Source organism: Haliotis cracherodii, unplaced genomic scaffold, assembly GCF_022045235.1.
Source record: "Haliotis cracherodii isolate W230 unplaced genomic scaffold, xgHalCrac1.p SCAF_4, whole genome shotgun sequence".
NCBI classification, from domain to species: Eukaryota; Metazoa; Mollusca; class Gastropoda; order Lepetellida; family Haliotidae; genus Haliotis; species Haliotis cracherodii.
This window is the reverse complement of record NW_027266297.1, coordinates 20,841,085-20,857,605: the sequence shown is the minus strand read 5'-3', so window position 1 is coordinate 20,857,605 and position 16,521 is coordinate 20,841,085. Positions and strand designations below refer to the sequence as shown.

Sequence of the window (16,521 nt, the reverse complement as noted above, 5' to 3'; positions counted from 1 at the left end):
TGTATTTCAAATATGCACCTCGAAGAAAACAAACACTTTCGATAAATATTATTCAGCAGAAAACACTGGTTACCAAAACAAAGACCCTAGCAAAACTACAATTCTACAGTAAACAAGTAAGCATGCCATATTTCACTAAAAAAACAACCCTGCTTACTTTTTATAAATGAGTGGTCTACATAATTACACATGCACAATTATTGGTAAGCCACAGACTTTAAGGTGCGAACTTGCAACTATACATTACTTATGATATTAATTAGTAAGGCAAACGAAATATGCACCATATCAAAGCCCAACAGTTCTGAGTGCCATTGTGACTGCATGATGCATTATGTAAGACCAAAAGTCATGCTTTCCACACAGCTGACACACGATCGCCGTGCACTGTGACACTTTGATGACGCCATAGATGTCACTCGGGAAGAAGGTACACACTCAAAGGGCCACCGCTTTAATCTGTCATATTACTGGGCTCGACCACATCCTGCGACTGGACACCTGTCATTGGGGCGCACTTCCGGTAACGCCAGTACCATTTTCCTTACTATAACACTTGTACTGGATATTCTGTCTCATCATCAAAGGTGTTTTTTCTGGACAAAATAAACATTTAGCTCACCTTGCCAGAATGCACCTGTGTATTGTGACTGTGTTACTATCATGCCTCTTAGCACGGACGCTGGGGTATTCCTTTGGAGCTGTAGAAATGGCGTGTCCGTCAATGTTTCCCCTGGGACATCATGGAACGGCACCGCAGACAGTATCATCACCGTTTATTATCAAAGTATCCGATACAAGTTATTATGAAAAGAAAAAGATTACAGGTGAGAATCATTTACGTTTTTTCCAGGATTACCTGAACACCATTTGTCATCTGTGGGATGACTCCACGCCCTGCTACATACTCCCCCGTCAACAGAAGGCACGTTCCGCTGCATAGTAGGGTACTGAGACTTATTTTGCTCAAATTGAATATAAACGTGCTCATCCCCACGTCGGGCGTCAATGTAGCGGCCATAAATTTTCCGAGTCGCGTGATGAGATTCGAACCACGGACTTTCTGATCCCACGTCGGACGCCTTGTCCACATGACCAAAGAGGTTAACCTCGTCAGCAAGCCGACAAGGTAAGGATGTCATCTGTGGGATGACTCCACGCGCTGCTACACCTACATCATAATTGATTAGGTAGGGAAGTGAAAGTACACGCGTGTCATGGTGTGGGATGTTCTTGCAATATGTCACCCTTGGGAAGTGACTTAGTTTAAATGTGCCTCTGTTCACCCAGCAGGGAATGGGTACTCGATATGTGAGGTGGATGTAAAAACACTCTAGCGCAGCTTGGATTGTATACTCGCCAGGGAGTTGAGAATGATATCGGGAATGCAAACGGATCCACAATTCGGGGAATAAAAAACCCCGCATTTGAGCAGATACTGGTACCTGGATACGTGCAGCATATAAATGTATAATATAATAAATTGCGTCCAGTCTAGACATTGTTACGTCTTAAACAGAACGAACTGTATATGAAAATGTATGAAATACTATATATTTTACTGTTAGGGTTCTAAGTTCAATCAGATCATACAATCGTGAGTCAACAGACGGGTCACACATAAAGGACAATTACATAGTTGCAGCATTTTTCAATGGTTATTTTTACAGGGTATATTTTAAACAGGAGAGGTCGGGTAGCCTAGTGATTAAAGCGTTCGTTCGTCACGCCGAAGACCCGGGTTCGATTCCCTTAATTGGTACAATGTGTGAAGCCCATTTCTGGTGTCCCCCACCGTGATATTGCGGGAATATTGCTAAAAGCGGCGTAAAACCATACTCACTCACTATTTTAAATATAGATGTTGCACTAACATTGAAATAGTGTATATCATGGCTATTTGTCTGAAGGGATTGCGGCATACAATTTTCTGACATCCATTAGAGCACACTGAAGGTGTAAGCGGTACACTGCAGTATGAAGACCAACACGAACATACAAATGCTTAACAAATGCAAAATCAAATACGAAGTCATCTAAGGAAATATTGACCTACAATAGTATTTTTTGCTGCTGGTTGGACCGTCGGTGTGCTTACTAACCTACTTATTACCCCATCCCAAAGTGCATACACATAACTTTTTAATTAATTTAGGAAATACGTCAATGCAACAAAGACATAATATTGTTTTGCATAGATGTCATGTAGTCGTCTTTGTTTAAGCATAAAGAATTACAATTACTGTGACGACATATATGTATAACGTGACGATATATATGTAGAACTCCATATCAAGGCATATAAACTATGCACCCAAATGGTGCCTCCTCCCTTGGGCGTACAGGCCGTGACGGGCTGTCACAGACGTGTCCGCCTCGACGTCACGGTGACGTAAACACTGAAACGTGCAACAAGGGACAATGTTATTGATGAAAATGTCGAAAACACGGCGACAAGTTTTTTACCTCATCGGCGAGCGTGGTGAATTAAGTTATGCCTTGGTGCAAGTCTGTCTAAAATATATTGTAATATATAATATATTGGTCCATACAGTTAGGCGAAATATGCATCATTTGTTTTTCGTTTTAAACAAAACCAAGTTTACGTTCTAATTGTGCTATGTTTCCTCTATGTATACACTACACTAGACTAGAAGAATCAAGTAGCATACCAATAAACAAAAATGTGAAAAGGCAACACAAATATGAAAATCATGGCTTCTTAAGTGAACTATTCACTTAAATGGGTTTAGTAGGGCAGGACATGCTTACCCTTCTCTCGAACACCTGGTGTTATCACTGATATTCAATGTTTCATCCATATGATTTTCACCACTATTTTGCCTTTTACGCCTAATGGAATATGTTTCAGCAGATAATCGGGACTGGTTGGCGATATTTACTACTCAAAGAAGTTAAGAACACTCGATGTTTCTCGTGACTAATGTTAATCTGTCATGGTTAGGTATTGTAACACACCGCCATTCAATTGGCGTTCTTTGTCTTGTCTTGAGTGGTATATTTACCTAAAAACACGATTTTTATACCGCGAACTGTTGCACCTCTAGTATTTGGTTCTAGCATCATGTATAGTATATTTATATTATCCCGGTACAATTACCTGACGATAAACATGTGGAAATATTATGCATTCGCTTTGTAAGGTATAGTTTTTTACATTCAATCGTTATATATACACCTGGTGGTCAGGAGGATGTAGTCATATTCATTGTCTTAATCTCTCAGAAATAATATTTTGTTTTTGTGTAAAGGATGTTTTGATTGATGCTGTGTTTGATCTCTTCATCATCACAGCAAAATATTTCTTGTATAAATGTAAGATAAATATTTGCATGCCATGTTTTTTACATTTTAAAAATTACTTAAATATGATATATTCATTGAACTATACATTTATGAAGTAATTGTATTGATCAGGCTTATACCGAACGGCAATGTATCATGGTCTATTCGAATAAGGATACATACTGATTACCACTTTATTAGAGAATTTGCTTTAACATTTTACACTATAATCATAAAATTTATCCCTTATCTAATTTTTTGTGAATGGGGAGTTAATGCTGTTTTTGTATTGTTTTGTAAAACAAAACAACCTGTATCTTGATTTGAAGTTCTACATTGTTTTTACTTTTTCTCATTATACTTCCCTGGCTATAGAGATGTATTTGTAACAATGTAACAAGGATACAGGAATACAAATATATCAATTAATACAAGTTAATTATTGCCCTCATTGCTTCAGTTTTATAATAATCTTGGCCCTAGAACCATGCAAGAGTTGGCACTAGAACATTGAACATAGTTTCCCTTTGAAATATCTTTTTTTTCTCCAAAAAAACAAACAACTACCGTTAATATTTTAAATGTACCAACTGAAGATACGGTTGCTACATTAACTACAGCATTTCAAGCCAAAACGCTTCCCTCATTTCTCCATAGTAACCAATTAATTCTGTTAAAATCATTCCACCGCATCAATTTTTTTAAAGACTACAATGACACCAAACACTTCTAAGAAAACAATGGTCTTCATAAAAAGAAACGCACATTTCAGTAGAAAACAATAATCCTTTGTGAGAAAACAATGATCACCCAACTGCACATTTCAGGAGAAAAAAATAACTTTTAATAGAAAACAATGACCTTCATAAAAACGCAAATTTCAATGGAAAACTATGACCCTTTAATAGAAAACGATCTTCCAACCGCACATTTCAGGAGAAAATAATCACCATTTAATAGAAAACAATGACTTTCATAAAAACACAAATTTCAGTAGAAAACAACGACCCTTTATTAGAAAACAGTGATCTTCCAACCGCACATTTCAGTAGAAAACAATGACCCTCCCTCCATAGTACAAGTACGACAATACAGAGAAGCTAAATATACAGATAGGGTCAGAAAAACGTACCCAAGATTGCACTTTGAGATCTACCAAGACAGAGATCTACCGAAGAAAAAATGATTAAATAATAAAGCTAATGAACAACGATTGAATATAAAGATAGAAGAAATATAATGAGCATCCCATGTTCCCCCTTGTTACAGTGACGCTAGAGTCCCGCTGTAATCACATGTTCAAGGGCTTCCTCATCCAGGCCAGGAGAGCTGACCCGCGCTATGACCAGACAGAGTTCATCGGGACCTTCACTCCCGTCATGATGACCCAGGGAGTCTGTGGACCATCAGGGGTACGTGTCACTGTCGATAGGGTGGTCTTCACTCTCAGCATCCATATCGTTATGGGGTTTTCATTACGATGTCACTGTTTATTGCCATGGTGTCGTTGTCCATGGCGTCATCAGTGATGTCCTTTCTCCCGCACCCCTCCCCTTTTGTGTAAATTCCCAAAAACTCTTCATCACCATTCAAATATAGTAGTTATCTGTTTGGGGGTTAACGCGGCACCAGCAGTATTCCAGCTGTATGAGGTTAGGTTAGAGTTTGGATCAGACATTCCAGTGATTGATATGATGGGCAACGATCCACCCCGTTTGGGTGCGATGGAACGCAATTAATCAATTTGCCGATTGTTTTTACCAGAAAATGATGATGAGGACCAATTCTGAACCGGATTCCCTGAAGGGTCCGAGTAATGTCTGCATACAGATGGGTATAAAATCATTTTCGTAATATTATGTTTTTGAGGTCTTGTTGACATGAAATCAAATAATCAGTTCCTTGTGTTGCACCATTCAGAACAGCGCCTTGACTCACAGCAACAACCAGACCAAGACCAGCCTAGACTTTGTGTGGCAAGCACCTGCTGGACTCAATGACCATATCGTGTTTAGGTAAGGGGTCGAACATTTGGGGGTGGGGGTGTTGACAGCGTGTCTGTGAGCACGTGCGTGTGCATGTATGTGTGGTTAGTTGTACTAGTCCAGACAAATGCCTATTTTATAGTGCTAGCCAACTGAGATACTGAGATACCATCAGCTACAAATACAATCTTTTAACGTCTTTTGGCATGATGCGACGGGGATCGACGATGACATGCGGGATGCAAGCTGCAGGGGCAGAGGTTTTCAAATAGAAGGCGAATACACAGATTGAAGAGTGATCTTGTTCCGAATTATCCCCAATTAAATATGTTTTCCAAATTGAATGTCCAAAAAATGCAATCAGCTAAAGTTTATAATAAAATATCATTAATTAGTATTTTTATCCCACATTATTAATCACATACTCTTCAACTCCGATACACACCGGTAACCCGTGAGCTGGACACACCAATGTGGCGATCACCGTCATCCCTGTAGTATATCGTTCTTTTGAGTGTGCTGGTGTACTGAAATATGTAGCATCCATCTTGTGTTGTTGGATCTCTTTGACTTTGTAAATTCATTGTTGTAATACTACCGATGTGTCTGTGATACTAACAATATATGTCTTGTGTTAGGGCGACGTTTGTTGAGAGCTATAGCACCATCTGGGTCAACGTGACCTCTTCCATTGTCACGGGCAACCTGCAGATTCACGTGCCATTCCAGACCACGTGGCTTACAAGGAACATGTACCCCTGCTCTATCAAGGTAAATTCAGGTGGACAGGGTTTCTTCTGATAACCTCCTTGTGTAAAGGAATTTTGTTTTTGGTCATTATATTTCGTATTTCTAGTCAACTAAAGACAAATAGTTTTCCCTGCTACTCTGGGTCGGTTCTTGTTTCCGTTTTCTGAATTCATATACACTGAGACGTCTTTAAATCGAATTCGATATATCACTGAAGACGATGTGACCTTATTGTTCTCTTGGGTCACGTTTCTCGTGAATCAACAAAACATTTGGCCAAAAACATTATTTTTTTATCTTGAAATTCAAGATGGTATCTTGAAAATGCATTCGCTGAATTGAATTAAACTTGAATTTTCAACTTAATAATTTTAATTTCCAAGATAAGAACCTGAATTTTTAACGAAGTGTCTTGAATTTTGAACTATTTTTCTTTTAATCTTTCAAGATAATACAAAAATGATATTGCCCTAATGTGCTTCCGTAAGTTTCGAAGTAATGATTATTCGATTTATACAACTCAAAGTTTGCGAAGGATCACGTTTTAATGTCATCAAGAAATCATCCAACAAATAAAGACAATGATTGGGGAAACCCTATTGGACCTCAGTTTCATGATGAACTGACAGAGTCATGCAGTCATGGGCACGATGGGCACTAGGTGCTTAAAAACCTGTGTTTTAATATTTCGCGACAGAACCGTTGCACATCGTTATCAACGAGCACAACAACATTTCCCACCGAGGATTGCAACCACTGAATACTCTCAGCGTCAAAGACGTCGTTTCACGACGGAAGAATTGGGCAGAAATACAGGCATGCTTATAACTGGATCAACACAATGTCACGTTGCAAACGTCTTTGGTGTCAGCCACGTATTTCTACATATGTAATTGAATAGATGCCAGTCGTTTGGATCAGCGACCTGCAGGGAGAAAGGTTTCTCCTGATTGCAGCAAACGGTCACCGTTAAAGTCTCCGTGACTGCCAACATACACAGAAATGACCTGCGGAACGCCAGTAGTGTTAACGTTTCCTGTTATCGTCCCCGTGAGCCTGATATCCGGTCACGGAGGGCCTGGATTCGCATCCCACTGACCAGTCCTCACAGGCAGGCACGTTTGGATTGGGCTGCAGATCACGTCAATTGGGCCGCCCAGGACTGGGATCCAGTGCTTTACACTGATGAATCGAGAAACTGTCTAGAATTCACAGATCTTGGTGCTTGAGTGTAGCGTATACACCGAGAAAGATTTCAGGATGCAAACGTAGCCGAATGTGACCATTATCGATTGGGCTCAGACATGATTTGGGGTGGGATCATTAGAGCTGGAAGAACCGATCTCTGTGTCCTGTAGCAGGGTTCGATGACAGGTGTGCTGCAGGAATGACATTCTGGATATGTACGTGAGACCTATGCTGGTTCAATCGGACCGGACTTCATACTAATGGACAATAACGCACGACTTAATCGTTGATGCCTACTTAGAGCCGGAGACTATTGTTCGCATAGAGTGGCCAGCCCTCAACCTTATCGAACACATGAGGAACGACCTGCAGATCGCCCTCTCACGAAGGCCTGTCCTGGTAACTCTACAGAAACTCGACAAAGCTCTTCCTGAAGAGTGGAACAATCTTCCCTTGGCAACCATCCAGATACTTACCGGGAGCATGAGAGGACGGCGCCAGGCTGTGATCACATCACGTGGATCACATTTGCGCGTGTTGTTTTTCGGGACAAAGAATTTGTTTCCATTTTTTGTTTTACGTTTAAGTTTTGGTGAGATACTGTCACTCTGACGGGTGATCTGACTGATTATTGGTCACATGTTGTTTGATGGCATTGTGTGGCACATGACAACGGACTTTTGTTCATTAAACATGTCTTCATGCAATATTGTCTTTGGCTATTTCAACAGATTTGACGTATTACATTATAAAGTGGTGGTCCTTAGTAAACTTTGAGGTGTATATTTCCGCTTGGTCCAATGAATTAAAGATATTTATCAAATACGTGTAGTTGGAAACTTGATGATGCGACGTAAAATATCGCGCTAGAGTCGACAATGTCCTGATCCTATGAAATACTGCAAGGGACATTCTCGCGTTCTCGCGATTCAACCTTTGTTAGCTGGCTCACAATACACTTTAAGCATATTTGGCTTGTTTCCAGGTCGAATCGATAGAACGTTCAATATTACATGCCATTCCTTCACAGGACGCCCGATTCACAATGGACCCCCGATGTGGGGACACTATGGGTTGTTTCCACGACTGTGAGGCGCTGGGAGGGTGTTCCATGTTGGTGTCGTGGCAGGACAGGGGGTGGAACGTCCCCACCATCGACTTCACCATCACCACCGTCCATCTCGGCCTCGGGGACAAGTGGGTCGCCATCGGCTTCTCTGAAGACACACAGATGGTAGACCCTATTCACACTCTTTGTAGGCCTAGCACCAGGAACCCCGATAACTGATCACAAACAGTTAAGGTCCGGGTTGGAAATGGTCTTCAGCAACTCATGCTTGTCGTAAGAGGCGATCGGGATCGGATGGCCAGGATCGCTGACTTGGTTGATGCATGTCATCGTGTTCCAATAACGTAGATTGATGCTCATGATATCAATCACTGGATTATCTTGTCCAAACTCGATTTTTTACAGACCGCCGTCATATAGATGGAATATTGATGAGTGCGGCGTTAAACAAACAACCAACCAAAACGGAACATGTTAGCTCTATGTTTAAACCTGTAAATGGCCATGAATCTTACGTAGATCTTACATTAAACATTACACATTAACCGATGCACACTACCCCCAGTCAGTTCTGGATTCTCGAAGGGCCATTGAATTGAAATTAAATATCATTTATTTTTTTTCAATTAACAATATTCTTGTTAATATATTACGCATTCTTGTTAGACCCGTGAAGATTCCGGGGTAGAATAGGTTTTCAGCAACCCATGCTTGCCGTAAAAGTCGACTATGCTTGTCGTAAAAGGCGACTAACGGGATCGGGTGGTCAGGCTCGCTCACTTGGTTGATGCATATCATTGATCCCAATTGCATGGATCGATGCTCATGATATTAATCACTGGATTGTCTGGTCCAGACTCGATTATTTACAGACCGCCGTCATATAGCTGGAATATTGCTGAGTGCGGCGTTAAACAACAACCAACCAACAACCAATGTTAGCCGTCAGTTCAGTCACATACATAAGTGTACTTTGGTGTCCAGGGCTGGGACAGCGTCACCGAGTGTGTGGAGGTGGGCACCGGCATCTTCTTCTACCCCTCCTACAACATCGGCCACTCCAACATCAGAATATCACAGGTAAGCTACACTGTGCGCACATACAGTGAAGTTTCCACGGTAAGCGGGTCCCAATCTGTTATACAGCACCTCACTGAAACCCCTCAAACAACGCCCAATATTACACTGTCGGGTTAAGACGTTGGGTTCTATATGACACTGTCGTGAGCTAAGGCGTTGGGTTGAACTAAGGGGACATGCTGCTGTTAAATAGCTTAGGGAAAATACACTGAGACGAAGGTAACAGAGAGGATTCATTATACTTTTTGTTGAAGTTAAAGAAAGATGGTATTCCTTGCATAACGCTAAAGTGAAGAAGAAAGGTTCTCCACCAGCCTGAGGACTCTCGTTGAATCCGTTTCATACAAGTCATTCGGTAAACGGTTCAAGCCCTTCACCTGTTAGGATAAATTTAGGTGTATGACTATATGTGATACAAAACACCATTCACGAACATAAAGAAGTGTCCACTGAAAGCGGCTCTCAGAATGCGCAACGTCACTGTGAGAGCGTCAGCAGGGCTGAATCCGGGTCGTCACGGTGGTTTCCGAAGTATAGTTGCACTGCTGTTGACAGAGCCCCAAATATATGTACTCGGGGTGACTTGCAAAACACACCTGGTGGCTGAGGAAAATGATGTCAATCACTTAATACAGTCACTTTCTGATGCACAATGCAAGTTACAGGGTTGGATCTGGGTACATGCGACCTGAACTTCGTGGAGCTTCGTGGAGCGATATCAGACCCACGTGTCACGTGATACATATTTCTACATGCAATGAAATAATAAATATGATATTACACTATCATTCATGTTTTTGATCAACAGGGTTTTTTTTAATATCGCTGAAGTACACGACTAAATACATCGAAATGCCCATACCATTTTAGTATGTAAGATAGCTGCAGTGTTACAGTGAATCTTGACTTGTTTTTCTCGCTGATTGTAACACACACTTCTCAGATAAGTCTTTTTAATAGTACTTTGGAAATAAGGAACAAATAAAACAATAGTTTATCGTTGTCGAATGTTTCTCGCAATCAATTATTAGTCATTGATGAATCTTGTTTGGTAGTGCAGTGCTCTTTGTTTAGTGTTCATACAGATGTGTAAAATAATATTTTAAAAAACATCTATCCTTCGAACGCACGCAGAAATAACTGATTGTCTCCCTTGCCTCGACAGTATCTGATTGACTCAGGTTTCCGATTCAAACAAGGACTGTATCTAACAGGTTTCCTCCCAGGCGCATGCAGTAGAAATAAATATGTACTGATTATCTCCCTTGTTTCTACAGTATCCGGTTGGCCTGACTCCAGTTTCCGGTTCGGACAAAGACGGTATCTTCCAATGCTCCTTCCGACGGAAGAAGGTTCTGTCGGGCGATGATCGTTTTTACGACCTCAACAAAGATTTCTACCTCCTCGTTGCCAGCGGTCGAGCCACGCCAGGTGATGACATCTCCGTCAGCTACTCATAGACGACCGGGGAACCAGTTCCAATCTCATTAAAATCAGATCTTAGTTTTCGCTACCGCTAAACAAAGACCTGAGGACATCCCAATACGGGTCACGTCAGAACGACCTTTCTCGAAGTTTGACCGACCAATGAGATGACTGACAAGAAATCGACATTGGCCAATCAGATGGCTGCTTTCTCAAGCTTAATGCCACTAGTTTCAAACTGGCAACTACGCTTCGAAACATATTTTGACGTATTCTCGATTAAAAAGTTTAAACTGATAAGAGGAACATGCTGGAATGGCAAATAGATGGCTAGATTGTAAGGATATAATAAAAACAAACGTAACTGTCATTCGGAATACCCCGTGTTAAATATATTGTGGTTGCATGATTAGAAAACACATTTCGACTGTCACTTTCATGATCTGGTAAGCGACGCTCTGATTGGTTTCTGACGTGACCCGTAATGGGATGTCCTCAGATCTTTTTTTAGCTATAGCGAGAACTAAGATCTGATTTAATGAGATTAAACCAGTTCTTAACCAATATTACAGCTTAGTGACAGCTTTTTATACTACAGCCTTTCGGTGTTATTACGGCTTGCCGGCCTTGATGTTGGAGGAAAGCGCGAAATCACCCATGTCTAAGACGTTTACCGCTGGTAATTCGAACCAACCACCACATGTTTCTAGTACGACAATGGGACGTAACTCTGCATAGCTATTAACCACATTGAAGCAAGGACCAATACACCATAGTTATTTAAAACAATTGGCGATAAGAGCTTTGTCCATTGCAAAGCAAAGTAATCGGGACCATTTTGGACCATTAATAATCCTTAATTCAGTTTATTGTATTGTGTAATAGTACGTATTTTTATTTTCTTGAGTGCCTTGAAGTTCCGGGATGGGATAGGTCTTCAGCAACCCATGCATGCCGTAAAAGGCGACTATGCATGTCGTAAGAGTCGACTAACGGGATCGGGTGGTCAGGCTCGCTGACTTGGTTGATGAATGTCATCGTATCCCAATTGCATGGATCGATGCTCGTGATGTCCATCACTGGATTGTCTGGTCCAGACTCGATCATTTACAGACGGCCGTCATATAGCTGGAATATTGCTGCGTGCGGCGTTAAACAGCAAATAAATAAACAAACCTATCTTCTTGAATGTGTTCATTTCTGGTGTCTGTGTGTTCCAGAAGGCAACAAGATACAGCACACGTGGCGACCGTGGATCTCCAGCGTCACCATCGACCTCCAGAAACACACCAGCATCCACGTGAACACCCTGCCCGAGCAGCCGCCTCGTCCACTGTCCCACCCTAAAACACACCCACACCAACACTCACTCCACTCCCGCTCGACAAGTGTGTAGCCTAGCCCCCATACATCATGTATTAAATTTGACTGATTCCTCCGAGTTGTGAATTTTGTAGTTTCCTTGACCGCCTCAGTGGTCTTGTGGTATCTTGTGGTAGAGCGTCCGCCCGGAGAGCGGAGGGACCGGGGTTCGATCCCCGGCCGCGTCATACCAAAAGACGTTAAAAGATGGTACTTGTTGTTACCCTGTCTGGCGCTAGGCATTAAGGGGCTAAAACTAGGATTGGTCGGCTGGAAGTCTGTGTCTGAGTGGGTTTTTCATGTTAAACTGTGGCATGGTATCTCAGTGCATGCATGTCGTTATAATCTTGCAATAATCTTGTACGCGACGTTAAACCCCATTTCACCCTATCTCTGCAAACGGAAATAACTGTCATGATACATTTAGTGAGTGAGTGAGTGAGTGAGTGAGTGAGTGAGTGAGTGAGTGAGTTTTACGCCTCTCTGGGCTATCTTTCAGCTATACCGAAACGTAATGAAACGCATAATCAAATTAATCAGAAAAATGTGTTTTTGCTCAAGTCCATCTCTAAACACATCAAATGAGATTCGAACCCGTACACGTTGTTGTGTTTGATTAACTCAAGCCTGAATACCCAGAAAAACTTATTTTGAATTTTGTATCCATTTCGTCAAATATTGCATAAAATGGAATTTGCGTTTTCAAAGTGTTTCCGTATATATTCTACTGAGTGTGAGCTTAATAAAAGGGGCAAGCCTGAGGTGAAACAGATGTTAGACGTTTACCACTCCGGCTGAACCAAAGGAACACGGATATGGTGCAGACAAATCCAAGGATCATAATTAGAGCGAATCTGGGATTCGAACCCGAATGAGACATTGAGTTGGTTGTACGTGAGTGAATAGGTATTGCGGTACACCAACACTGAGTGAGATACATTTCGATCAAATGGGTACAGAAATCAGTGGTCGTTGGGTTGAAGAAACCTTAAGGCCAAATAAGGTATTGAAAACAATGGTTGGATGATAGCGGCACATCAATCGAGATGAATAGGGAACTGAAAACAATGGTTGTTAGATGATAGCGGCACCTCAATCGACACGAATAGGGTACTGAAAACAATGGTTGTTAGATGATGGCGGCACCTCAATCGACATCAATAGGGTATTGAAAACAATGGTTGTTAGATGATGGCGGCACCTCAATCGAGATGAATAGGGTACTGAAAACAATGGTTGTTAGATGATGGCGGCACCTCAATCGAGATGATTAGGGTATTGAAAACAATGGTTATTAGATGATGGCGGCGCCTCAATCGAGATGAATAGGGTACTGAAAACAATGGTTGTTAGATAATGGCGGCACCTCAATCGACATGAATAGGGTATTGAAAACAATGGTTGTTAGATGATGGCGGCACCTCAATCGAGATGATTAGGGTATTGAAAACAATGGTTGTTAGATGATGGCGGCACCTCAATCGAGATGAATAGGGTATTTAAAACAATGGTTATTAGATGATGGCGGCACCTCAATCGACATGAATAGGGTATTGAAAATAATGGTTGTTAGATGATGGCGGCGCCTCAATCAAGATGAATAGGGTATTGAAAACAAGGGTTGTTGAGATCATACAGGGTACAGATAACCATGGTCGTTAGATGTGAGCGGGACATCGAGATCATACAGGGTACAGATAACCATAGTCGTTAGATGTTAGCGGGACATCGAGATCATACAGGGTACAGATAACCATGGTCGTTAGATGTTAGCGGGACATCGAGATCATACAGGGTACAGATAACCATGGTCGTTAGATGTGAGCGGGACATCGAGATCATTCAGGGTACAGATAACCATAGTCGTTAGATGTGAGCGGGACATCGAGATCATACAGGGTACATGTAACCATGGTCGTTAGATGTGAGCGGGACATCGAGATCATACAGGGTACATGTAAACATTGTCGTTAGATGTAAGCGGGACATCGAGATCATACAGGTTACATGTAACCATGGTCGTTAGATGTAAGCGGGACATCGAGATCATACAAGGTACATGTAACCATAGTCGTTAGATGTGAGCAGGACCTCGAGATCATACAGGGTACATGTAACCATGGTCGTTAGATGTGAGCAAGACCTCGCGATAATACAGGGTACATGTAACCATGGTCGTTAGATGTGAGCGGGACCTCGAGATTATACAGGGCACTTGTAACCATAGTCGTAAGATGTGAGCGGGACCTCGAGATCATACAGGGTACATGTAACCATGGTCGTTAGATGTGCGCGGGACCTCGAGTTCATACAGGGCACTTGTAACCATAGTCGTTAGATGTGAGCGGGACCTCGAGATCATACAGCGTACATGTAACCATGGTCGTTAGATGTGAGCAGGACCTCGAGATCATACAGGGTACATGTAACCATGGTCGTTAGATGTGAGCGGGACATCGAGATCATACAGGGTACATGTAACCATAATCGTTAGATGTGAGCGGGACATCGAAATCATACAGGGTACATGTAACCATGGTCGTTAGATGTGAGCGGGACATCGAGATCATACAGGGTACATGTAACCATGGTCGTTAGATGTGAGCGGGACCTCGAGATCATACAGGGTACATGTAACCATAGTCGTTAGATGTGAGCGGGACATCGAGATCATACAGGGTACATGTAACCATGGTCGTTAGATGTGAGCGGGACATCGAGATCATACAGGGTACATGTAACCATGGTCGTTAGATGTGAGCGGGACATCGAGATCATACAGGGTACATGTAACCATGGTCGTTAGATGTGAGCGGGACCTCGAGATCATACAGGGTACATGTAACCATGGTCGTTAGATGTGAGCGGGACCTCGAGATCATACAGGGTACATGTAACCATAGTCGTTAGATGTGAGCGGGACCTCGAGATCATACAGGGTACATGTAACCATAGTCGTTAGATGTGAGCGGGACCTCGAGATCATACATGGTACATGTAACCATGGTCGTTAGATGTGAGCGGGACATCGAGGTCATACAGGGTACTTGTAACCATGGTCGTTAGATGTGAGCGGGACCTCGAGATCATACAGGGTACATGTAACCATGGTCGTTAGATGTGAGCGGGACATCGAGATCATACAGCGTACATGTAACCATGGTCGTTAGATGTGAGCGGGACATCGAAACAACACTGGCTTCATCTGTATATACAGTGCTAAAGCGATGAGCTCGGGATGACTTGCAAAACACACCTGGTGGTCGAGGCAATCACTGTTTTTTTGCTTAGTCACGTCATAAGTCACGTTTTTGATACAAAAAGAAAATTAAGTGGATGCATCGTTGAACATCAGTGTCGGGGTCTGGCTTGCCTCTGCGTTTCACATACACACATACACAAGGTTTTTACATGCAGCTAGGATGTTCTGCTGTTACAGACACACGAAGATTGTTATTGAATCCTACACTTTGTATATTAGCAACAAACACATCTCCTCACTGCAACTAAAGATAAAATGAAATACAGGCCAATTTCGAACTGATATGAATTAACTTTGACCTATACTTCTCAGGTATTTAATAATTTCTCTCAATTCGATATGTTCTTTTTCATTATACGAATCTCTCTCTCTCTCTCTCTCTCTCTCTCTCTCTCTCCTCTCTCTCTCTCTCTCTCTCTCTCTCTCTCTCTCTCTCTCTCTCTCTCTCTCTCTCTCTCTCTCTCTCTCTCTCTCTCTCTCTCTCTGCTGTAACATCATAGATCAATACACTCAGTGACTTCCAAAGTAACCGCTGGCTACAATCTAAGTAGACATATTGAATATATTTGTCTGCAAGTGATATGATGCATTTAACAACTAACAATTCACTCTCTCTACTATATTTTACTGTAAAGGCGATGGTATCTATACCGAAACGTCACTTGGCAACGGCATAAGGATCTATTCCGAAACGTCGCCTTTACAGTAAATAAAAACGTTGTTGTCCATAAATTGTCTCTACTTTATCATCCGCCAACTTCTAAATAATGCCTATCAAACAATTTAAAATACCTCAGGATCTCATATAAACAAGAAAATAACAAACTTTTTAATCATCAATGGTCCAAAATATATCGAAAGAGACCGATTGTTTTGGCATAAGAGTTTTGGAATAATAATATTTGTTTTGAGAATAATCTTACAATATTTCGAAATCACTATGAACTAATTTCAGTTATAAAAAGTAATACTTCAACAAGGCTAACTGAGAAGGATGACGCATTATTCAAAGGTTCACTTCTTTGGAAAACATGTTTTAAACCTTGCAGGTTTTATTTCGACCACTGACCCTTTGTTCGGATAAATACCTCCTG

At 41.7% G+C, this 16,521-nt stretch overlaps 1 protein-coding gene across 1 annotated transcript; it reads left to right on the top strand.

The window, feature by feature from the left end:
- Positions 1-631: 631 nt before the first annotated feature.
- LOC139480470 (putative ferric-chelate reductase 1) lies at positions 632-12,200 on the top strand. The gene is made up of 8 exons (XM_071263556.1): positions 632-827; positions 4,576-4,718; positions 5,227-5,321; positions 5,930-6,062; positions 8,260-8,463; positions 9,283-9,378; positions 10,656-10,809; positions 12,024-12,200. The coding sequence occupies exons 1-8, from the start codon at positions 632-634 to the stop codon at positions 12,197-12,199; spliced, it is 1,197 nt and encodes a 398-aa protein (XP_071119657.1). The 3' UTR covers position 12,200.
- Positions 12,201-16,521: the final 4,321 nt, after the last annotated feature.

Excerpts from the sequence above, each read along its gene's own strand:
- LOC139480470 (XM_071263556.1), top strand. The coding sequence starts at position 632 with ATGCACCTGTGTATTGTGACTGTGTTACTATCATGCCTCTTAGCACGG. Across the intron at positions 828-4,575 it reads TGAAAAGAAAAAGATTACAG|TGACGCTAGAGTCCCGCTGT; the intron begins GTGAGAATCATT and ends CCCTTGTTACAG. Across the intron at positions 5,322-5,929 it reads AATGACCATATCGTGTTTAG|GGCGACGTTTGTTGAGAGCT; the intron begins GTAAGGGGTCGA and ends GTCTTGTGTTAG.